Here is a 24,138-nt window from a genome sequence, read left to right on the forward strand (position 1 = left end):
CTACCAACCAAGTCTTTGTCGAGCAACCCTGTGAGGTGGGCCGACTGACCAACTCTCCGATGACCAACTCTGATGACCAACTTTGCCGACCAACTCTACGAGGTGGACTGGCTGACCAATTCTCCAATGACCAACTCCGATGATCAACTCTCCGCCAATCAGTTGTCGTCGACCAACTCACCGTCGACCAACCCGATGAGGTAAAGATATGAGACCAACGCTATTGATCCACGTCAGCTACTACGTGATGCGTGAAAGGGAAATGTACCATTGGGCCATTTCTATAATTGTTTTGGTGATTAAGTGTCCAACACAAATGTTTCAAACTCTTATGTGCTAAAAAAGCAAAAGGTGCAAATCAAAGACAAGGTATGTTTCTAGACTTAGTGAATTGTTTTTAAGTATTAACATGGTTATCTAATTGCTAGAAACAGTGCCGAGGAGAGAAGAAATGAAATGGAAAAGGCTTGGCTATGTGCAGCCAAACTCCAGCTTGGCCTGGCACACCGGACTGTCCGGTGGTGCAGGCTGGTCAACGGTGAAGTGGCCGCTCTCGAGAATCGACAGAGTCGTACGGCTATAATTCACCGGACTATCCGGTGGTGCACGGACTGTCCGGTGAGTCATCCGCGGCGAACTCGTCGCTCTTGGGAAAAGCAAGAAGGCGACATGGCTATAATTCACCGGACTGTCCGATGGTGCACCAGACTGTCCGGTGAGCCAACGACGCCCACGCCAACGGTCGTCCGCGCGATCAACGCGCGACACGTGGCTGCTCCAATGGTCGGCTGGGTGCACCGGACAGTGTCCGGTGCGCCAACCGGCTCCGAGGAGCAACAGTCGACTGTGCCCGATTTGGAAGGAAATCGCGCATCGGACATGCTACAGTGGCTGTCCGGTGCGCCACTCGACAAAAGACAAGGATAGCCTTCTATGTTGATCTCCAACGGCTCCTAGCTGCCTTGGGGCTATAAAAGGGACCCCTAGGCGCATGGAGCAGGCACTCAAGCATTCTCTAAGCATACTAAGACATCGAGACTCCGCTCCCACGCATTTGATTCGTCGTGTTAGTGATTTGATCTCCATTCGAGTTGTGAACTCCCCGTGTTGTCATTTGAGCTCAAGTCTTCACTTGTGTGTGTGTGTGCTACGGATTGAATCTTGTGTGTGTTGCTTTTCCCTCCCTTACTTCTGTGTTTCTTTTGTGATCATCACTGTAAGGGCTAGAGGCTCCAAATTGTGGAGATTCCTCGCAAACGGGAAAATACCCTAAAAGAAAAGACCGTGGAATTCAAGTTGATCATCGGATCACTTGAAAGGGGTTGAGTGCAACCCTCGTCCATTGGGACGCCACAACGTGGAAGTAGGCAATTGTTACTTGGCCGAACCACGGGATAAAAATCACGTGTCTCTTGTGTTGCTTTCTCTGTGATTGTTTTGTTCACAAGAACTTGCTTCAAAGCTACTTAGTCGCACTGACACTTTAATAACTAAGTTTTGTGGCTATTTAGTGTTTGATTTTACAGGATCACCTATTCACCCCCCTCTAGTTGCTCTCAATTGGTATCAGAACCGTACTCTTCACTTAAGGGACTAACCGCCCGAAGCGATGGATCCTAAGGATAAGGGGATGGTGATTAACGACAAGGAGAAGGAGTCCCTCTTCAACGAGCCAAGAGACAACAAGCCTACCGACTCAGGCTCGAGTCACAAGAAGAGGAAGGGGAAGAAGAAGAGACGCATCAAGAAGATCATCTACTATGACAGCGATGCATCTTCTTCTTCACCAAGGGACGACGACAATGACTCCTCGTCAAAGAAGAAAACGGTTAATCAAAACTATTCCTTTGATTATTCCTGTATTCCATACAATTCAAATGCTCATTTGCTTTCAATTCCACTTGGGAAACCCCCACACTTTGATGGAGAAGACTATTCCTTCTGGAGTCATAAAATGCGCAGTCATTTATTTTCCCTCCATCCTAGTATCTGGGAGATTGTTGAAAACAGAATGCATTTTGATAGTACTGACAATTCTGTTTTCATAAATGAGCAAATCCATAAGAATTCCCATGCTACTACTATTTTGCTAGCATCTCTTTGCAGGGATGCGTACAATAAGGTGAGTGGCTTGTACAACGCCAAACAGATCTGGGACACCCTCAAGATATCACATGAGGGAAATGATGCCACCATGATCACCAAGATGGAACTGGTGGAGGGTGAGCTAGGGAGGTTCGCGATGATCAGGGGAGAAGAGCCAACACAAACCTACAACAGGCTCAAGACCCTAGTCAACAAGATACGAAGCTACAAAAGCACAAGATGGACGGATCATGATGTTATCCGACTCATGCTAAGGTCATTTACTGTAATTGACCCCCATCTTGTCAATCTTATTCATGAAAATCCCAGGTACACCAAAATGACGCCCGAGGAGATCCTCAAAAAATTCGTAAGCGGGCGTATGATGGTGAAGGAGGCTCGATACGTGGACGATGCACTAAACGGTCCACTACCCGTCTACGAGCCACAACCCGTTGCTCTCAAAGCAACTAGCAGCAAGGAGACGCTACCAAGCAAGGTAGCACAAGTGGAGGCTGCTGGGCTAAATGAAGATGAGATAGCGCTTATCATCAAGCACTTCAAGACCGCACTCAAAGGACGCAAGGAGTACCCCAACAATAATAAAACAAGGGGAAAACGCTCCTACTTCAAATACGGTAAGACTGGTCACTTTATTGCTCAATGTCCCGATAATGAAAATGACCAGGCACAAGAAAGACATGGGAAGAAGGAGGAGAAGAAGAATTATAGGAAGGCGAAGGGCGAGGCGCATCTAGGAAAGGAATGGGATTCTGACTACTCTTCATCAGACTCCAATGACGAAGGACTTGCTGCCTCGGCCTTCGACAAGTTCTCACTCTTCCCCAACGAACGCCATACATGCCTTATGGCCAAGGAAAAGAAGGTACACATTCGAGATACCCCAAGTACACTTCTTCTAGCGATGAGGAATCTTCTGACAATGAGGTAGATTACTCAGATTTATTTAAGGGGTTAGATCGAGCTAAAGTAGAGAAAGTTAATGAATTAATCGATGCTCTCAATGAAAAAGATAGACTACTAGAAAAGCAAGAGGATATTTTATATGAGGAACATGACAAATTTGTTAGTGTGCAAAAATCTCTTGCTTTAGAAATTAAGAGAAATGAAATGCTATCCTCTGAGTTATCTGCTTGCCATGAATCTGTCTCTAGTTTAAGGAGTTTAAATGATGAATTAAATGCTAAGCTAGAGGAAGTCAACAAAACTAGTTCATGTGTAGAGCATGTTGTTATTTGTAATAGATGTAAGGATTTTGATACTTGTGATGAACATCTTGCTTCTATTACTAAATTGAACAATGAGGTGGCAAGTCTTAATGCTCAACTTAAGACTTGCAAAGTTGATTTTGATAAATTGAAATTTGCTAGGTATGCCTACACCATTGGTAGACACCCCTCAATTAAGGATGGACTTGGGTTTCAAAAGAAAACCAAGAACTTGACGAGCCAAAGGACTCCCGTTCTCAACAAGGAGAAAGGGAAGGCCCCTATGGCTAATAGTTCCCAAAAGAATCATGCTTACATAGAAAATTTACTAGGAATAGACACTATGATAATGCTATGATTGCTTCCAGCTCTACTTATGATTTTGGTAGAAATAGGCCTAGGCGTAATCATGATGTGTCTCATGCGCCTAGGAGAAATTATGCTACTCATGCTTCTAGGAAAATGTGCAATGAACCTACTGCTATTTTTCATGCTTACAACACTTCTTTTGTACTTTCATGTAAGAATGCAAAAGTAGTTGCTAGGAAGTTGGGATCCAAATGCAAGGGAGACAAAACTTGTATTTGGGTTCCAAAAGTAATTGTGACTAACCTTGTAGGACCCAACAAGAGTTGGGTACCTAAAACCCAAGCTTAATTCCTTGCAGGTTTATACATCCGGGGGCTCTAGCTAGATAATCGACAGCGGATGCACAAACCACATGACGGGGAGAAGAAGATGTTCACCTCCTACGTCAAGAACAAGGATTTCCAGGATACAATCATCTTTGGAGATGGGAACCAAGGCAAGGTTAAAGGCTTGGGCAAGATTGCCATAACTAACGAGCATTCAATATCAAATGTATTTCTAGTAGAGTCGCTTCGGTACAACCTTCTGTCTGTAAGTCAATTGTGTCACATGGGTTACAATTGTTTGTTTACAAATGTTGATGTATCTGTCTTTAGAAGGAGTGATGGTTCATTAGCTTTTAAGGGTGTATTAGACGACAAACTCTACTTAGTTGATTTTTTGAAAGAGAATGCCGATCTAGATGCATGCCTAATAGCTAAGACTAATATGGGCTGGCTTTGGCATCGCCGTCTAGCACATGTTGGGATGAAGAATCTTCATAAACTTCTAAAGGGAGATCATGTGTTAGGACTAACCAATGTCTGTTTTGAGAAAGACAGACCCTGTGCAGCTTGTCAGGCAGGGAAACAGGTGGAAAGCACTCATCACAGCAAGAACGTGATGACAACATCAAGACCACTTGAGAGCACCTAGAGGGGGGGGGGTGAATAGGTGATCCTGTAAAACTTAAACTTAAAGCCACAAAAACTTGATTAACGTTAGCACAATAATTGCCAAGTGGCTAGAGAGTAATCTCAACAAAACACAATAACCACAAGATATCAATCACAGAGATGGCACAGTGGTTTATCCCGTGGTTCGGCCAAGACCAACGCTTGCTTACTCCACGTTGTGGCGTCCCAACGGACGAGGGTTGCAATCAACCCCTTTCAAGCAGTCCAAAGACCCACTTGAATACCACGATGTTTTGCTTTGCTTTTCTTAATCCCGTTCGCGAGGAATCTCCACAACTTGGAGTCTCTCGCCCTTACAAAGATGTTCACAAAGAAGCACGGAGTAAGGGAGGGATTAGCAACTCACACAAGTCACAAAGATCACAGCAAATACGCACACACAAGACCCAGACTTAAGCTCAAAAGACTAGCACACTAGAACAGAGCTCAAATCACTAGAATGTCGAATAAGTGCGCAAGAATGATCTGTGAGTGATCAAGAGTGCTCAAGGAATACTTGGTGTACTCCTCCATACGCCTAGGGGTCCCTTTTATAGCCCCAAGGCAGTTAGGAGCCGTTGAGAGCAATCTGGGAAGACAATCCTTGCCTTCTGTCGCGTGGCGCACCGGACACTGTCCGGTGCCCGATTTCTTTCCTTAACTGGCGCAGCCGACCGTTGGCAGCCAGAGAACCATTGGTGCACCGGACATGTCCGGTGCACACCGGACAGTCCGGTGCCCCCTTCTAGTCGTTGGCTCGACCACGTGTCCCGCGCAGATCGCGCGGCCGACCGTTGGCCCGGCCGACCGTTGCACACCGGACAGTCCGGTGAATTATAGCCGTACGTCGCCGGTAAATTCCCGAGAGCGGCCACTTCGCTCGAACCAGCCTGGCGCACCGGACACTGTCCGGTGCACCACCGGACAGTCCGGTGCTCCCAGACTGAGCAGATTCTTGGCTGCTCGAGCCAAGACATTTCCAATTGGATTTTTCCTGTTTCCAGCACTTAGACACAATACATTAGTCCATAAAATAATGTACTAAGTCTGAGAAACATACATTTATCCTTGGTTTGTACTTTGTCTACCATTTTACATTTAAGCATTTGTGTTAGACACTAAATCACCAAAATACTTAGAAATGGCCCAAGGGCACATTTCCCTTTCAATCTCCCCCTTTTTGGTGATTTATGCCAACACAATATAAAGCAAGTAGAACAAGTGCAAAATCACTTCAAATAAAACTCAAATTTGTTTTGAATCAGATTTGAACATATATGGATCACCCTTTGCCACCACTTGGTTTGTTTTTGCAAATCAAACTCAAATTTCTATCTCTAAGTCAAACACACATGTTAAGACATACAGAGAGTCATTCCAAAAGAAATTGATTCAAGATTTAAAAAACTCCCCTTTTTTTCATAATCAATACTTCTCCCCACAAGAAGCCAACTTTTGACAAGAGAGACAATAAAAGAGTTTTGACAAACAAAAGGCTCTATTCTACTATTTTCAAAATCTCTCAAGTGGTAGCTGATCCATTTATCACTTTGGCCTTTATTTTCTCCCCCATTGGCATCAAGCACCAAAACGGAATTAATCTTGGCCCTTGAACCCCATTGCCTCACCAAAATCTTCAATAAGAATGCAAAGGCAATAAGAGTACATGAGATGAACTTGGAATAAGTTACCCTCTCATCGGAGTGCAGTGGAAGTCTTTCATGGTCCAAGTCCACCTTTTTCCTTCCAATCCTTCTTTGAGACTAAATCAGCAAACTCAAGCACATGGTTAGTCTCAAAGGGTCAAGTTGTAACACATCTCCCCCTAAATATGTGCATCACTTTGCAACGGACTTGTGAGGTCCAGGGAGTGTTTGTACAACTTGAGCACCATTATTAAGCAACAAAATGCATAAGGAACATGATCAAAGGCATAAACACATGTATGCTATAAATCAATCCAAGTTCCGTGAATCTAAGACATTTAGCTCACTACGCAACCTGCAAAAGGTCTTCTCATCTAGAGGCTTGGTAAAGATATCGGCTAGCTGGTTCTCGGTGCTAACATGAAACACTTCGATATCTCCCTTTTGCTGGTGGTCTCTCAAAAAGTGATGCCGGATGTCTATGTGCTTTGTGCGGCTGTGCTCAACAGGATTTTCCGCCATGCGGATAGCACTCTCATTATCACATAGGAGTGGGACTTTGCTCAGATTGTAGCCAAAGTCCACGAGGGTTTGCCTCATCCAAAGTAGTTGCGCGCAACACTGTCCTGCGGCAACGTACTCGGCCTCAGCGGTGGAAAGGGCAACGGAAGTTTGTTTCTTAGAGTTCCATGACACCAGGGACCTACCTAAGAATTGGCACGTCCCCGATGTACTCTTCCTATCGACCTTACATCCAGCATAGTCGGAATCTGAATATCCAATAAAGTCAAAAGTAGACCCCTTTGGATACCAGAGCCCGAAGCAAGGCGTAGCAACTAAATATCTAAGGATTCGCTTCACTGCCACTAAGTGACACTCCTTAGGATTGGATTGAAATCTAGCACACATGCATACGCTAAGCATAATATCCGGTCTACTAGCACATAAGTAAAGTAATGACCCTATCATTGATCGATATGCCTTTTGATCAACGGACTTACCTCCTTTGTTGAGGTCGGTGTGTCCGTCGGTCCCCATCGGAGTCTTTGCGGGCTTGGCGTCCTTCATCCCAAACCGCTTTAGCAAGTCTTGCGTGTACTTCGTTTGAGAGATGAAGGTGCCATCCTTGAGTTGCTTCACTTGGAACCCAAGGAAGTAGTTCAACTCGCCCATCATTGACATCTCGAATTTCTGTGTCATCACCCTGCTAAACTCATCACAAGACATTTTATTAGTAGAACCAAATATTATGTCATCGACATAAATTTGGCACACAAACAAATCACCATCACATGTCTTGGTAAAAAGAGTTGGATCAGCTTTCCCAACCTTGAAAGCATTAGCAATTAAAAAGTCTCTAAGGCATTCATACCATGCTCTTGGGGCTTGCTTAAGTCCATAGAGCGCCTTAGAGAGCTTACACACGTGGTCAGGGTACCGTTCATCCTCGAAGCCAGGGGGTTGCTCCACGTACACTTCCTCCTTGATTGGCCCGTTGAGGAAGGCGCTCTTCACATCCATTTGGAACAACCTGAAAGAATGGTGAGCGGCATATGCTAGCAAAATACGAATGGACTCTAGCCTAGCCACAGGAGCAAAAGTCTCCTCAAAGTCCAAACCTGCGACTTGGGCATAACCTTTTGCCACAAGTCGAGCCTTGTTCCTCGTCACCACTCCGTGCTCGTCTTGTTTGTTGCGGAACACCCACTTGGTTCCCACAACATTTTGCTTAGGACGAGGCACTAGTGTCCAAACTTCATTCCTCTTGAAGTTGTTGAGCTCCTCTTGCATGGCCAACACCCAGTCCGGATCTAGCAAGGCCTCCTCTACCCTGAAAGGCTCAATAGAAGAGACAAAAGAGTAATGCTCACAAAAATTAACTAATCGAGACCGAGTAGTTACTCCCTTGCTTATGTCACCCAAAATCTGATCGACGGGATGATCCCTTTGAATCATCGCTCGGACTTGAGTTGGAGGTGCCGGTTGTGCTTCTTCCTCCATTACTTGATCATCTTGTGCTCCCCCTTGATCATACGCCTCCTTTTGATGAACCTGTTCATCTTCTTGAGTTGGGGGATGCACCATAGTTGAGGAAGAAGGTTGATCTTGCTCATTTTGTTCCTATGGCCGCACCTCTCCAATCGCCATGGTGCGTATTGCGGTCGTTGGAACGTCTTCTTCATCTACATCATCAAGATCAACAACTTGCTCTCTTGGAGAGCCATTAGTCTCATCAAATACAACGTCGCTAGAGACTTCAACCAAACCCGATGATTTGTTGAAGATTCTATACGCATTTGTATTTGAATCATAACCTAACAAAAACCCTTCTACAGCTTTGGGAGCAAACTTAGAATTTCTACCCTTCTTCACTAGAATGTAGCATTTGCTCCCAAATACACGAAAGTAAGATACATTGGGTTTGTTACCAGTTAGAAGCTCATACGACGTCTTCTTGAGGAGGCAATGAAGGTAGACCCGGTTGATGGCGTGGCAAGCCGTGTTCACGGCTTCCGACCAAAAGCACTCGGGGGTCTTGTGTTCTCCAAGCATCGTCCTCGCCATATCGATGAGCGTCCTGTTCTTCCTCTCTACCACACCATTTTGTTGTGGTGTGTAGGGAGCGGAGAACTCGTGCTTGATCCCTTCCTCCTCAAGGAACTCCTCCACTTGAAGGTTCTTGAACTCAGACCCGTTGTCGCTTCTTATCTTCTTCACCTTGAGCTCAAACTCATTTTGAGCTCTCCTTAGGAAGCGCTTGAGGGTCCCTTGGGTTTCAGACTTATCCTGCAAAAAGAACACCCAAGTGAAGCGGGAAAAATCATCAACAATAACTAGACCATACTTACTTCCTCCTATGCTTAGATAGGCGACGGGTCCGAAGAGGTCCATATGTAGTAGCTCCAGGGGTCTTGATGTGGTCATCACATTCTTGCTGTGATGCGCTCCTCCCACTTGTTTACCTGCTTGACAAGCTGCACAAGGTCTATCTTTTTCGAAAGTGACATTGGTTAGACCTATCACGTGTTCTCCCTTTAGAAGCTTGTGTAAGTTCTTCATCCCCACATGTGCTAAGCGGCGATGCCACAGCCAGCCCATGCTAGTCTTAGCAATTAAGCATGCATCTAGACCGGCCTCCTCTTTTGCAAAATCAACCAAATAAAGTTTGCCGTCTAATACACCCTTAAAAGCTAGTGAACCATCACTTCTTCTAAAGACAGACACATCTACATTTGTAAATAGACAATTATATCCCATATTGCATAATTGACTAACAGATAGCAAGTTATATCCAAGAGACTCAACTAAAAACACATTAGAGATAGAGTGCTCATTTGAAATAGCAATTTTACCTAATCCTTTTACCTTGCCTTGATTCCCATCACCGAATATTATTGAATCTTGGGAATCCTTGTTTTTGACGTAGGAGGTGAACATCTCCTTCTCCCCCGTCATATGGTTTGTGCATCCGCTGTCGATAATCCAGCATGAACCCCCGGATGCATAAACCTGCAAGGCAAATTTAGGCTTGGGACTTAGGTACCCAACTCTTGTTGGGTCCTACAAGGTTAGTCACAATTGTCTTAGGGACCCAAATGCAAGTTTTATCACCCTTGCATTTTGCCCCTAATTTCCTAGCAACTATCTTCCTATCCTTTTTACAGATAGCAAAGGAAGCATTTAAAGCATGATAAATTGTAGAAGGACCATCCATAACTTTCCTAGCAACATGAACAATATTCTTTCTAGGCACATGATGAACATAGCTCCTAGACATATCTCTATCATGCATATAAGAAGAACTAGAAGTAAACATAGCATAAGAATCATAGGCATGTGCATCAAAAGCATTATAAGCATTACAACTCCTATGAGACTGTCTTCTATCATTGTACATAAAAGCATGGTTTTTTTAGTACTACTTGCCATAGGAGCCTTCCCTTTCTCCTTGGCGGAGATGGGAGCCTTATGGTTTGTTAAGTTCTTGGCTTCCCTCTTGAAGCCAAGTCCATCCTTAATAGAGGGGTGTCTACCAACCGTGTAGGCATCCCTAGCAAATTTTAGTTTATCAAAATTACTCTTGCTAGTCTTAAGTTGGGCATTAAGACTAGCCACCTCATCACTTAATTTAGAAATTGAGGCTAGGTGTTTGCTACAAGCATTAATATCAAAGTCTTTACACCTATTGCAAGTTTCAACAAATTCTACACAAGATGTTGATTTACTAGCTATTTCTAACTTAGCATTCAAATCATCATTAATGCTCCTTAAGATAGAAATTGTCTCATGGCAAGAAGATAATTCACAAGAAAGCATTTCATTTCTTTTAACTTCTAGAGCATGAGATTTTTGTGCTTCTACAAATTTGTCATGTTCTTCATACAACAAATCCTCTTGTTTTTCTAAAAGCCTATTCTTATCATTCAAGGCATCAATCAATTCATTAATTTTATCTACCTTGGTTCTATCTAGGCCCTTAAATAAACATGAATAATCTATTTCATCCTCATCACTAGATTCGTCCTCACTTGAAGAAGCATAAGTAGAGTTTCGAGTACATACCTTCTTCTCCCTTGCCATAAGGCATGTGTGACGCTCGTTGGGGAAGAGGGATGACTTGTTGAAGGCGGTGGCGGCGAGTCCTTCATTGTCGGAGTCGGACGAGGAGCAATCCGAATCCCACTCCTTTCCAAGATGTGCCTCGCCCTTTGCCTTCTTGTAGTTTTTCTTCTTTTCCCACTTTCCACTCTTCTTCTCCTGGTCACTATCATTGTCGGGACAATTAGCTATAAAATGACCAATCTTACCACATTTGAAGCAGGAGCGCTTCCCCTTCATCTTGTTCTTGTTGGGGTGCTCCTTGCGACCTTTTAGCGCCGTCTTGAATCTCTTGATGATGATGGCCATCTCTTCATCATTAAGTCCGGCCGCCTCAATTTGTGCCACCTTGCTAGGTAGCGTCTCCTTGCTTCTTGTTGCCTTGAGAGCAAGGGGTTGAGGCTCATTGATTGGACCATTCAATGCGTCGTCCACGTATCTTGCTTCCTTGATCATCATTCGCCCGCTCATGAACTTTCCAAGTATCTCCTCGGGCGTCATCTTGGTGTACCTAGGATTCTCACGAATATTGTTTACAAGATGAGGATCAAGGACAGTAAAAGACCTTAGCATTAGGCGGACGACGTCGTGGTCCGTCCATCGCGTGCTTCCATAGCTTCTTATCTTGTTGACAAGGGTCTTGAGCCGGTTGTACATTTGGGTTGGCTCTTCTCCCCTTATCATGGCGAACCTCCCGAGTTCGCCCTCCACCAACTCCATCTTGGTGAGCATTGTGACGTCATTCCCCTCATGAGAGATCTTGAGGGTGTCCCAGATTTGCTTGGCGTTATCCAAGCCACTCACTTTGTGGTATTCATCCCTGCACAATGAAGCTAGAAAAACAGTAGTAGCTTGTGCATTTTTATGAATTTGCTCATTAATGAACATGGGACTATCCGTACTATCAAAGTGCATTCCACTCTCTACAATCTCCCATATACTAGGATGGAGAGAGAACAAGTGACTACACATTTTGTGACTCCAAAATCTGTAGTCCTCTCCATCAAAATGAGGAGGTTTACCAAGTGGAATAGACAATAAATGAGCGTTTGTACTTTGAGGAATACGAGAGTAATCAAAAGAAAAGTTCGAATTGACCGTTTTCTTTTTCTCGTAGTCGTCGTCGTCCTTTTGGGAAGAGGAAGTTTCGTCGTTGTCTTAGTAGACGATCTCCTTGATGCGCCTTGTCTTCTTCTTCTTCCCGTCTTTGCGCTTGTGGCCCGAGCCCGAGTCGGTAGGCTTGTCATCCTTCGGCTCGTTGACGATAGACTCCTTCTCGTTGTTGTTGACCACCATCCCCTTTCCCTTAGGATCCATCTCTTCGGGCGATTAGTCCCTTCTTGAAGAGAACGGCTCCGATACCAATTGAGAGCACCTAGAGGGGGGGGTGAATAGGTGATCCTGTAAAACTTAAACTTAAAGCCACAAAAACTTGATTAACGTTAGCACAATAATTGCCAAGTGGCTAGAGAGTAATCTCAACAAAACACAATAACCACAAGATATCAATCACAGAGATGGCACAGTGGTTTATCCCGTGGTTCGGCCAAGACCAACGCTTGCCTACTCCACGTTGTGGCGTCCCAACGGACGAGGGTTGCAATCAAACCCTTTCAAGCGGTCCAAAGACCCACTTGAATACCACGGTGTTTTGCTTTGCTTTTCTTAATCCCGTTCGCGAGGAATCTCCACAACTTGGAGTCTCTCGCCCTTACAAAGATGTTCACAAAGAAGCACAGAGTAAGGGAGGGATTAGCAACTCACACAAGTCACAAAGATCACAGCAAATACGCACACACAAGACCCAGACTTAAGCTCAAAAGACTAGCACACTAGAACAGAGCTCAAATCACTAGAATGTCGAATAAGTGCGCAAGAATGATGTGTGAGTGATCAAGAGTGCTCAAGGAATACTTGGTGTACTCCTCCATGCGCCTAGGGGTCCCTTTTATAGCCCCAAGGCAGCTAGAAGCCGTTGAGAGCAATCTGGGAAGGCAATCCTTGCCTTCTGTCGCGTGGCACACTGGACAGTCCGGTGCACACCGGACACTGTCCGGTGCCCGATTTCTTTCCTTAACTGGCGCAGCCGACTGTTGGCAGCCAGAGAACCGTTGGTGCACCGGACATGTACGGTGCACACCGGACAGTCCGGTGCCCCCTTCTAGCCGTTGGCTCGGCCACGTGTCCCGCGCAGATCGCGTGGCCGACCGTTGGCCCGGCCGACCGTTGGCTCACCGGACAGTCCGGTGCACACCGGACAGTCCGGTGAATTATAGCCGTACGTCGCCGGTAAATTCCCGAGAGCGGCCACTTCGCTCGAACCAGCCTGGCGCACCGGACACTGTCCGGTGCACCACCGGACAGTCCGGTGCTCCCAGACTGAGCAGATTCTTGGCTGCTCGAGCCAAGACATTTCCAATTGGATTTTTCCTGTTTCTAGCACTTAGACACAATACATTAGTCCATAAAATAATGTACTAAGTCTGAGAAACATACCTTTATCCTTGGTTTGTACTTTGTCTACCATTTTACATTTAAGCATTTATGTTAGACACTAAATCACCAAAATACTTAGAAATGGCCCAAGGGCACATTTCCCTTTCACCACTGGAGCTTCTTCACATGGACCTCTTTGGACCCGTTGCCTACCTCAGCATCGGGGGAAGTAAGTATGGTCTTGTAATTATTGATGACTTTTCCCGCTTCACTTGGGTGTTCTTTTTGCAGGACAAATCAGAAACCCAAGGGACCCTAAAGCGCTTTCTAAGGAGGGCTTAAAACGAATTTGAGCTAAAGGTGAAACGATAAGGAGCGACAACGGGTCCGAGTTCAAGAATCTGAAAGTTGAGGAGTATCTTGAGGAGGAAGGCATCAAGCACGAGTTCTCCGCTCCCTATACACCACAACAAAACGGTGTAGTAGAGAGGAAGAACATGACGCTAATTGACATGGCGAGAACGATGCTTGGAGAGTTCAAGACGCCCGAGCGGTTTTGGTCGGAAGCTGTGAACACAGCATGCCACGCCATAAACTGGCTCTACCTGCATCGCCTCCTAAAGAAGACCTCCTACGAACTCCTTACCGGTAACAAACCCAATGTTTCTTACTTTCGTGTATTTGGGAGCAAATGCTACATTCTGGTGAAGAAAGGTAGACATTCCAAATTTGCTCCCAAGGCAGTAGAAGGGTTTTTACTAAGGTATGACTCAAATACAAAGGCGTATAGAGTCTTCAACAAATCATCTTGGTTGAAGTCTCTAGAGACGTTTTATTTGATGAGACTAATGGCTCTCCAAGAGAGCAAGTTGATCTTGATGACATAGATGAAGATGAAGTTCCGACGGCCGCAATGCACACGATGGCGATAGGCAATGTGCGACCACAGGAACAACAGGAGCAAGATCAGCCATCTTCCTCCACGATGGTGCATCCCCCAACTCAAGATGATGAACAGGTACCACAAGAAGAAGGGCATGATCAAGGGGGAGCACAAGAAGATCAAGCAATGGAGGAAGAAGCACCACGGGTCCCTCTAACTCAAGTCTGAGCAACGATCCAAAGACATCACCCCATCGATCAGATTCTGGGTGATATCAGAAAGGGAGTAACTACTCGCTCATGCTTAGCTAATTTTTGTGAGCATTACTCATTTGTCTCTTCTATTGAGCCTTTCAGGGTAGAAGAGGCCTTGCAGGATCCGGACCAGGTGTTGGCCATGCAGGAAGAACTCAACAACTTCAAGAGAAATGAAGTTTGGAGCCTGGTGCCACGTCCAAAGCAAAACGTTGTGGGAACCAAGTGGGTGTTCCGCAACAAGCAAGACAAGCACATGGTGGTGACAAGAAACAAGGCTCGACTTGTGGCAAAAGGTTATGCCCAAGTCGCAGGTTTCGATTTCGAGGAGACTTTTGCTCCTGTGGCTAGGCTAGAGTTTATTCGAATATTATTAGCCTTTGCCGCTCACCACTCTTTAGGCTGTTTCAAATGGACGTAAAGAGCGCTTTCCTCAATGAGCCAATCAAGGAGGAGGTATACGTGGAACAACCCCCTGGCTTTGAGGATGATAGGTATCCCGACCACGTGTATAAGATCTCTAAGGCGCTCTATGGACTTAAGCAAGCCCCAATAGCATGGTATGAATGCCTTAGAGATTTCTTAATTGCTACTGCTTTTAAGGTTGGGAAAGCCGATCCCACTCTTTTTACCAAGACTTGTGATGGTGATCTCTTTGTGTGCCAAATTTATGTCCATGACATAATATTTGGTTCTACTAACCAAAAGTCTTGTGAGGAGTTTAGCAGGGTGATGATGCAAAAGTTCGAGATGTCGATGATGGGCGAGTTGACCTACTTCCTTGGATTCCAAGTGAAGCAACTCAAGGACGACACCTTCATCTCCTAAACAAAGTACACTCAGGATCTTCTCAAGAGGTTTGGGATGAAGGACGCCAAGCCCGAAAAGACACTGATGGAAACTGACGGCATGTTGACCTCAACAAAGGAGGTAAGTCCGTTGATCAAAAGGCATATCGGTCCCTGATAGGTTCATTGCTTTATTTATGTGCTAGTAGACCAGACATTATGCTGAGTGTATGCATGTGTGCTAGATATCAATCCGACCCCAAGTAATGTCACCTTGTGGCTGTTAAGCGAATTCTTAGGTATTTAGTTTCTACGCCTTGCTTTGGAATCTGGTATCCAAAGGGGTCTACCTTTGACTTGATTGGATACTCAGACTCCGATTATGCCGGGTGCAAGGTTGATAGGAAGAGCACATCGGGGACGTGCCAATTTCTAGGAAGGTCCCTGGTGTCCTGGAGTTCCAAGAAACAAACATCCGTTGCCCTATCCACCGCTGAGGCTGAGTACGTTGCCGCAGGACAGTGTTGCATGCAACTACTCTGGATGAGGCAAACCCCCCGGGACTTTGGCTACAATCTGAGCAAAGTCCCACTCCTATGTGACAATGAGAGTGCAATCCGCTTGACGGATAATCCTGTTGAACACAGTCGCACTAAGCACATAGACATCCGGCATCACTTCCTGAGAGACCACCAGCAAAAGGGAGATATCGAGGTGTTCCATATTAGCACCGAGAACCAGCTAGCCGATATCTTCACTAAGCCTTTAGATGAGAAAAGGTTTTGCAGGCTGCGTAGTGAGCTAAATGTCTTAGATTCACGTAACTTGGATTGATCTATAACATACATGTGTTCTATGCCTTTGATCATGTTAATTTGAGCATTTATATCAATTGTTGTTTATTTGTGGTACTCAATTCCAAGTTCATTCTTATGCTCTCATTGCCTTTTTGCTCTTAATTGACATTTTTGGTGATGCAATGGGGTTAGAGGGCCAAAAATGATCCTGTTTTGGTGCTTAATGCCAAAGAGGGAGAAATTAAGGCCAAAGCAAATGGATCAGCTACCACTTGTGAATTTCAAAAATAGTAGAGCTAGAATTTGCATTTTGCCCAAAATGCTCTTATTGCAAAATTCGGTCTCTTATGGGGGGAATTTTGATTATGGGAAAAGGGGGAGTTTTTGGCACTTGATCAATTTCACTCTTGGAATATCTCTCTTTGCGCCCAAACAAGCGTGTTTGACTTAGAGATAGGAAAATGAATTTGATTTATAAAAACAAACCAAGTGGTGGCAAAGAGTGATCCAAATATGCCAAATCATAAGCAAAAAATTAATTTGGTCTTCAATTGCATTGATGTTGCACTCTTTTTGTTGCTTTTTGATGTGTTGGCATAAATCACCAAAAAGGGGGAGATTGAAAGGGAAATGTGCCCTTGGGCCATTTCTATAATTGTTTTGGTTATTAAGTGTCCAACACAAAGGTTTCAAACTCTTATGTGCTAAAAAAGCAAAAGGTGCAAATCAAAGACAAGATATGTTTCTAGACTTAGTGAATTGTTTTTAAGTACTAACATGGTTATCTAAGTGCTAGAAATAGTGCCGAGGAGAGAAGAAATGAAATGGAAAAGACTTGGCTATGTGCAGCCAAACTCCAGCTCGGCCTGGCACACCGGACTGTCCGGTGCGCCAGGCTAGTCAACGGTGAAGTGGACGCTCTCGAGAATCAACGGAGTCGTACGACTATAATTCACCGGACTGTCCGATGCTGCACCAGACTGTTCGGTGAGTCATTCGCGGCGAACTCATCGCTCTCAGGAAAAGCAAGAAGGCGACGTGGCTATAATTCACTGGACTGTCCGGTGAGCCAACGGCGCCCGCGCCAACGGACGTCCGCGCGATCAACGAGCGACACATGGCTGCTCCAACGGTCGGCTGGGTGCACCGGACTGTCCGGTGCGCCAATCGGCTCCGAGGAGCAACGGTCGACTGTGCTCGATTTGGAAGGAAATCGCGCACCACACATGCTACAGTAGCTGTCCGGTGCGCCACTCGACAGAAGGCAAGGATAGCCTTCCATGTTGATCTCCAACGGCTCCTAGCTGCCTTGGGGATATAAAAGGGACCCCTAGGCGCATGGAGCAGGCACTCAAGCATTCTCTAAGCATACTAAGACATCCAGACTCCGCTCCCACGCATTTGATTCTCGTGTTAGTGATTTGAGCTCCATTCGAGTTGTGAACTCCCCGTGTTGTCATTTGAGCTCAAGTCTTCACTTGTGCGCGTGTGTTTGCTGCGGATTGAATCTTGTGTGTGTTGCTTTTCCCTCCCTTACTTCTGTGTTTCTTTTGTGATCATCACTGTAAGGGCGAGAGGCTCCAAATTGTGGAGATTCCTCGCAAACGGGAAAATACTCTAAAAGAAAAGACTGTGGTATTCAAGTTGATCATCGGATCACTTGAAAGGGGTTGAGTGCAACCCTCGTCGCCACAACGTGGAAGTAGGCAAGTGTTACTTGGCCGAACCACGAGATAAAAATCACGTGTCTCTTGTGTTGCTTTCTCTGTGATTGTTTTGTTCACAAGAACTCGCTCCAAAGCTACTTAGTCACACTAACACTTTAATAACTAAGTTTTGTGGCTATTTAGTGTTTGATTTTACAGGATCACCTATTCACCTCCTCTAGGTGCTCTCAATGCGTCACCATCAAGCCACGTCTGAACATACACACAACACACCGAATGGGCACCGGGGTCTCCATAGTGACAACTCGCCATACCGAGTGTACGTCTACGCACATTGACAGGTGACGAAGGGGTCATGATGATAGGAGAAGCCACGCCACGTACAACCACAAGATGAGACTGGTCCGTGGGACCCATTGTGCACCACTACAAATATGTCAGCGATGGTCTCACTATAGGAGCTGGAGTAACGAACGACACCATACCGGAAGTACGACTACACACGACCCTATGGAGGACCCACCATGACAACATGGGAAGCCAATCTCTCTCTCTCTCTCTTTGTAGTAGAAAACAGATTGCCTATGTAAGGTCCTACCCTTGAGATATAAAAGGGTAGGGGCCCCTCCTCCTTCCAACACGAGCACACTAGTTGTAAAATGCTCCAGAGCAATACTATGATCATCACTACATTGAACTAGGGCGTAAGCCTAAACCAGTATAAACACACTGTCTCAAATCCATCACTTGAGTCCCAGTGGCTCACCATTCGGAGTGAGTCTACGCTAGCTTCCTCTCCAAACACAAATCTTATTGTCACCTGATTTCCGAAACCACGACACCATCTTAATCGAATATGTCACAACATGATAAGATAAAAGATATCTAAAAATACAGATACTTATGTATTTCAAGACCGAGCAATGACACAAGCTTGACATGTTGTGAGTCGCATCGTGCATAGAAAAATAACATAGCTGATGTGATCGGACGAGGAAATGCCTAGAGCAAATCGAACGATCATCATTTTCTAGACGGCGTGGACACACTTTACACATGCCAGACGTAATTCTCAGTTGTCTATTAAAATTAATTATTTATTATTTTATTATTAATTATTATCTATACTCCTATATAAAGCACCACTTCAATCTTTACAACAATCACCCAAACAATTGTGCATCATAGTGTTTATCTCATCTAAATACACCCAACCAAATGCACCGAGAACCATCCCACCTTTGAAACCAAGAGACGAGATCAATCGAAATCTCTCCTTTTTCTTACTCACTCAAATCCAATGCCCTAGCTTTTTTGGATCATCCCTTACTCATCATCAACCATGCCTCCACCCACGATCCCCTCACATGCTACTGACTCCTCATTATCCTACCCGCCACCGCCCCCTCCAACGCACGAGCACAGTCCCTACCCCCGCCAACTTTCCCAACTACCAGGCTTCCCCTCTGCCACCACTATCATTAGCACAACAAGAGCATCTTGAAGTCAGAGATGCTCTGGCTGTTGTCGTAGTTGAGCAGTGGCAGCGCGTCACGGAGCGCGAAGAGGCAGTAGAGGACCATCTTGGCGCTAGAGCTAGTGGTGAGCGCCATGGCCACAAGGTAGGGCAATGTCTGCACAAAGAGGGCTTCATGTTTCATCACGTCAGCGTGCCAAGCAAGCTCAAAGCAAGCGTCGACAAGGGCAGCGAGCAGCGGGTCAGCGGTGGCGAGGAGCGCGAGATGACCATGGAGCAGTGTGAGCGGGTACATGAGGTCCTCCTATCTTGATGGGTAGGTGGGGTGTGTGACGAGCAGGTGGAGGAGGACAGTGGCTGGGCGTGGAGGAGGGGGTGGGGTCAAGGCGCGTTTGAAGCACAGCCGACATCGGGGTCGGAGGGGGAGCGAGGGTTAGGGTGAGTGTCTGCGGAAGGGAGACGAGTAGCGTGTGGTAGATAGACATTTTTTACTAGTTAAATTAAATGATCTACTTTATGGTGCAAGGGCCGAACATCACGAGTGCAATTTTTCTCCCCAACGCGAGTTAAGTGCCTTTGCCGCACCATCACTTCTTTTCTCCCTTCCTCAGTGTGTCAAGGACTAGATCTACCATAGACCCTGTTTAGCACAACTTATTTCATAGCTTTTTCATAGATTTAAGCAGAAGCTATATTAAATAGGGCGTTTTCACAACGACTTATTAGTTCAACTGCTTCTCAAAATAAACTAAAATCAGATAATAAGTAGAAGCTGTAGCTTCTTAAATAGGTTATCTTTACTTAAGCAGTTGTGTCTATGCATGGCCAATAAGCATGAGGCCTGCTATTTGGGCCTGATCCGAGCCCGACACGACCCGGTTCTATGCGGGCCCGAGCCTAGCCCGGCACGGGCGGCGTGCCGGGCCCGTTCTGAGTTTTGGGCCCGTCGGGCTGGCCCGAGCATGGCCCGTTTATAAAAGGGCTAGGACTCGGCCTGTTTAATAAGGCAAACATTGCAAAAAATAGCTCTATTTTTTATTTAAAGTCTATCGTTTATTTGTGAAATGTTTATTATTTGTAATATATGTTATTGTATTTGGTTAATCCTTCAATTATGATTTATAAATATGTTCATTTTTATGGTGATCTAATTTTAAGCTTGATTTATGCTATGGCGGGCTCGGACAGACACAGTGAATATTTTTGAGCCGGGCTCAACATGCCGGCCCGGGCCGGTTGGGCCATCCCGTGCTGGGCTCGTTCGGTGAGTTGAGCCTGCTGGGCAGCCCGTCCCAGCCCCGATAATTAATCGGGTCTAACCGTGCCGTGCTTAAGTGGACCGTGCTTCGACGGGTCCGGGCCAAGCCGGGCGGCCTGTTTGGACATCTCTAGTTGTGTCAAACAGGGTCACGGTACCATGTTGTAGGCTGTCCATGTGGCTGCAAATGGTGAATAGAGGCCCAAAATTTTTGTGTCAAATTTTCATTTACCTTTCCATGCTAGCAAACGAAAACATATACAGTACCTATATCGTTTTTTTTTTCTCCTGGCTTAGAAATTTCGTCTCATCATGCTAGTTTAATCTGTATACACTACACTGCACAAGCTATTCCTCTGGCCTTGATTATCTTGCGCGTGCATGCATTTGTATGGATATGATCGCAGCCACGCATCCATTCTCAATCACCATTTGCTTGACATCTAATGTCCCCCTCTGGCCTCTGCACCACTTGCGCACACTACACACCGTCTGATACGCCAAGATCCCAAGCTAAAATAACACCCCAATGATCATATGAAAACAAGTGACAGTGCGAGCCAGCCCATTTGCGGATCGGAGCCACCCGAAGCCGCGCACAAAATATTCGATACCGTATAAGGGAAAAACACTATAGTCGTTATACGAGGTAGGCAAATAATCCTCTTCCTAACCGGCGGCCGGGTTCACATGCATATATATGATGGCCGCGGGGTTCATCACATGAACGCTATTGTGCCTAGTGCACCGATTTATTAATCACCCGAGGCTGTACTATAAATACATCGGTAATACTGTGATCAAAGCATCGCAAACAAGATCTCTAACCACTGCATTATTGGCTATAGAGAGTGATCGCGATCGTGGTAGCTCCTGGCTTTGTGATCGAGACGAGCAATGGCGTGCAAGGCATTTGCGCTGTTCCTGGCCGTGAACCTGGTGGTGCTGGGCGTAGCCAGCGCCTGCTCGCCCTACTGCCCGACCCCGACCCCGACCCCCTCGACGCCGACGACGCCCACGCCCACGCCGTCGTCGTTCGGCAGGTGCCCCCGCGACGCGCTCAAGCTTGGCGTGTGCGCCAACGTGCTGGGCCTCATCAAGGCGAAGGTGGGCGTGCCGCCCGCGGAGCCGTGCTGCCCGCTGCTGGAGGGTCTCGTCGACCTGGAGGCCGCCGTCTGCCTCTGCACCGCCATCAAGGGCCAAATCCTCGGCATCAACCTCAACCTGCCTATCGATCTCAGCCTCATCCTCAACTACTGCGGCAGGACCGTGCCCACCGGCTTCAAGTGCTGAGCTGAGCGCGTTCGCCTCCCTTGCATGCATATGCACGCACACGATGATGAGTGAATGAGTGATGCATATTATGGTTTGGTTGCATTTCCACGTACGCGCGACGACTAGTCCGCATCATGCATGTACGCATGGCCGTGATTTGTATTCTCCCCGCCTGGCTGCTGCCTCTTTATTTGCTCCCCGTGCATTTGTCATGTTGCAAAGAGTTAGCCGGCTGTCACTTGTATGCCGGTGATACATAAGTTCCAATCAAGTTTGTCTTGCGCTTTATATTTCAGTGTTTTGCATGTTCTGATCATATTCTGGCCGTACTTGAGCTTATATGGATACTACCAGTAACACGTATTTAGAGCATATTCAGATATAAAGGCTAATTGCCAGTTATCTAAAAACTAATCAAAATCAGTTTCAGTATGCCTAATTAGAAGGGTTCATTTTTAGCTAAGTCTTTATCTAATTAATTGTTAGCTAACAATTTTTAGTTATTATAATACAAATTTGGTATAAGTAGCTTTATAATTAAATGTACTAATCAACCATCCACTACCGGAATCCGGGCCTTTGCCGAGTGCTGGCGGCTTTGCCGAGTGCCTTTTATCGGGCACTCGGCAAACGGCAAAGAAGACTTTGCCGAGCGCCGCACTCGGCAAAGCCCTGCGCTCGGTATTTACCGAGCTTATTTACCGAGTGTCCCTCGGCAAAGACTGCTTTGCCGAGAGTCAAACACTCGGCAAAGATGGCTCTCGGCAAAGGGCCGTTAGCGGCCGTCTACAGCTGACGGCCGTCAGTCTTTGCCGAGTGTCAAATATCTGGCACTCGGCAAAAAGAGTCTTTGCCGAGTGTCTTCTGTAGACACTCGGCAAAGCATATTTTTATTTTTTTTATTTTGGTCACCAAACTTTTTGTGGTATGTTCCTACACTATGTAGACCTACATGTACCATTTTGGGACAATTATAACAGTGTTTTCTATAGCTAGTAGATTTAGTTTGTTTATTTGAATTTCTTCGGAAAATTCAGATTTGAACTGCAGGTCACTCGAAACTTGGAAAACCGTGCATGCAAAAATGATATCCATGCTACTTAGCACAAGTTAGGACCGATTTCAGGAGCGGACCGAAAACTTCGAGCACAATGCTCACTCAACATGACCGTGAACTTGTCATCTAGGTGTTTAAAAATTGTATAAAATACAAACAAAGTCAGAAAATCATGAAACCTGTCCACGTGTCATGATATCATATGTAGAGGCTGTGATAAAAATTTGAAAAAGTTTCGAGAAAGCTGTAACGCACTATGTGTACAAACCTAAGAGATCCACTTTGAAACTCTGTGATTTCATGTGTAGTTCTCTTAGGTTTCTACACATAATGTCTCACAACTTTCTCCAAACATTCTAAATTTTTTATCACAGACTCTAAGTTTCATGATTTTCTAAGTTTGTTTGTGTTTTATAAAATTTTTAAACAGCTGTATGGCAAGTTCACGGCCATGTTGAGTGAGCATGGTGCTCGAAGTTTCCGGTCCGCTCCTGAAATCGATCATGTAACTTGTGCTAACTAGCATGGATATCATTTTTGCATGCACGATTTTCCAAGTTTCGAGTGACCTGCAGTTCAAATGTGATTTTTTCGAAGAAATTCAAAAAAACGAACTAAATCTACTAGCTATAGAAATAAATTTTCTAATTGTCTCAAAATGGTACATGTAGGTCTATATAGTGTAGGAACATACCACAAAAATTTTGGTTGGGAAAATAAAAAAAATAAAATGTACTTTGCCGAGTGTCCAAAGAAGACACTCGGCAAAGACTCTCTTTGCCAAGTGCCAGCCTGGTAGCACTCGGCAAAAACAATAAGTTAAGGTTTTACCGAGTGCCTTTCAGTCGGCACTCGGCAAAGATGGCTTTGCCGAGTGCCAGGTCCGCGGCACTCGGCAAAATGTATTTTTAAATTTTTAAAAAATTCTTTGCCGAGTGCCCGCGATCTGGCACTCGGCAAAGACGCTGAATAATACACCGGTCGTCTTTCTCTCTTCTTCTCTTCGCTCACTTCTTCTCTTCTTCTCTTCTATCTCCACCGCGCGCCGCCCCTGCGCCCTCCGCCCCTGTGCCCCGCCAGCCCAGTGCGCCGCCCCCACGCCGCCGGGCCGCGCGCCGCCCCCACGCCGTCGGGCCGCGTGCCACCCCCACGCTGCCGGGCCGCACGCCGCCGCCCCTGCGCACTGCCACCCTGCGCCGCCGCCCCTGCCGTGCCATCTCCGCCACTCCCCGCTCCGGCCATCGACACTGTCAATCTCGTGCCATCCTCCCTAGGCAGACCGAAGTGGAGCGACACAGGTGCTTAAACAAAGATTGGTGGTACTAACTTTCATAAACCTCGGTGCAATTTACTTCAGGCATTTATATACTTAGAATTTCAATG

General features: G+C 45.8%; 1 protein-coding gene across 1 annotated transcript; it reads left to right on the forward strand.

Moving 5' to 3' along the window:
- The first annotated feature begins 21,230 nt into the window (after positions 1-21,230).
- Positions 21,231-22,014, forward strand: LOC100286224 (cortical cell-delineating protein). The gene has a single exon (NM_001366745.1). It carries the CDS (start codon positions 21,321-21,323, stop codon positions 21,714-21,716), a length of 396 nt encoding a protein of 131 aa, NP_001353674.1. The 5' UTR covers positions 21,231-21,320; the 3' UTR covers positions 21,717-22,014.
- The last annotated feature ends 2,124 nt before the right edge of the window (positions 22,015-24,138 follow it).

This window comes from Zea mays, chromosome 4 (assembly GCF_902167145.1).
Source record: "Zea mays cultivar B73 chromosome 4, Zm-B73-REFERENCE-NAM-5.0, whole genome shotgun sequence".
In the NCBI taxonomy this organism is placed as follows: domain Eukaryota; kingdom Viridiplantae; phylum Streptophyta; class Magnoliopsida; order Poales; family Poaceae; genus Zea; species Zea mays.

Excerpts from the sequence above, each read along its gene's own strand:
- LOC100286224 (NM_001366745.1), top strand. The coding sequence starts at position 21,321 with ATGGCGTGCAAGGCATTTGCGCTGTTCCTGGCCGTGAACCTGGTGGTG.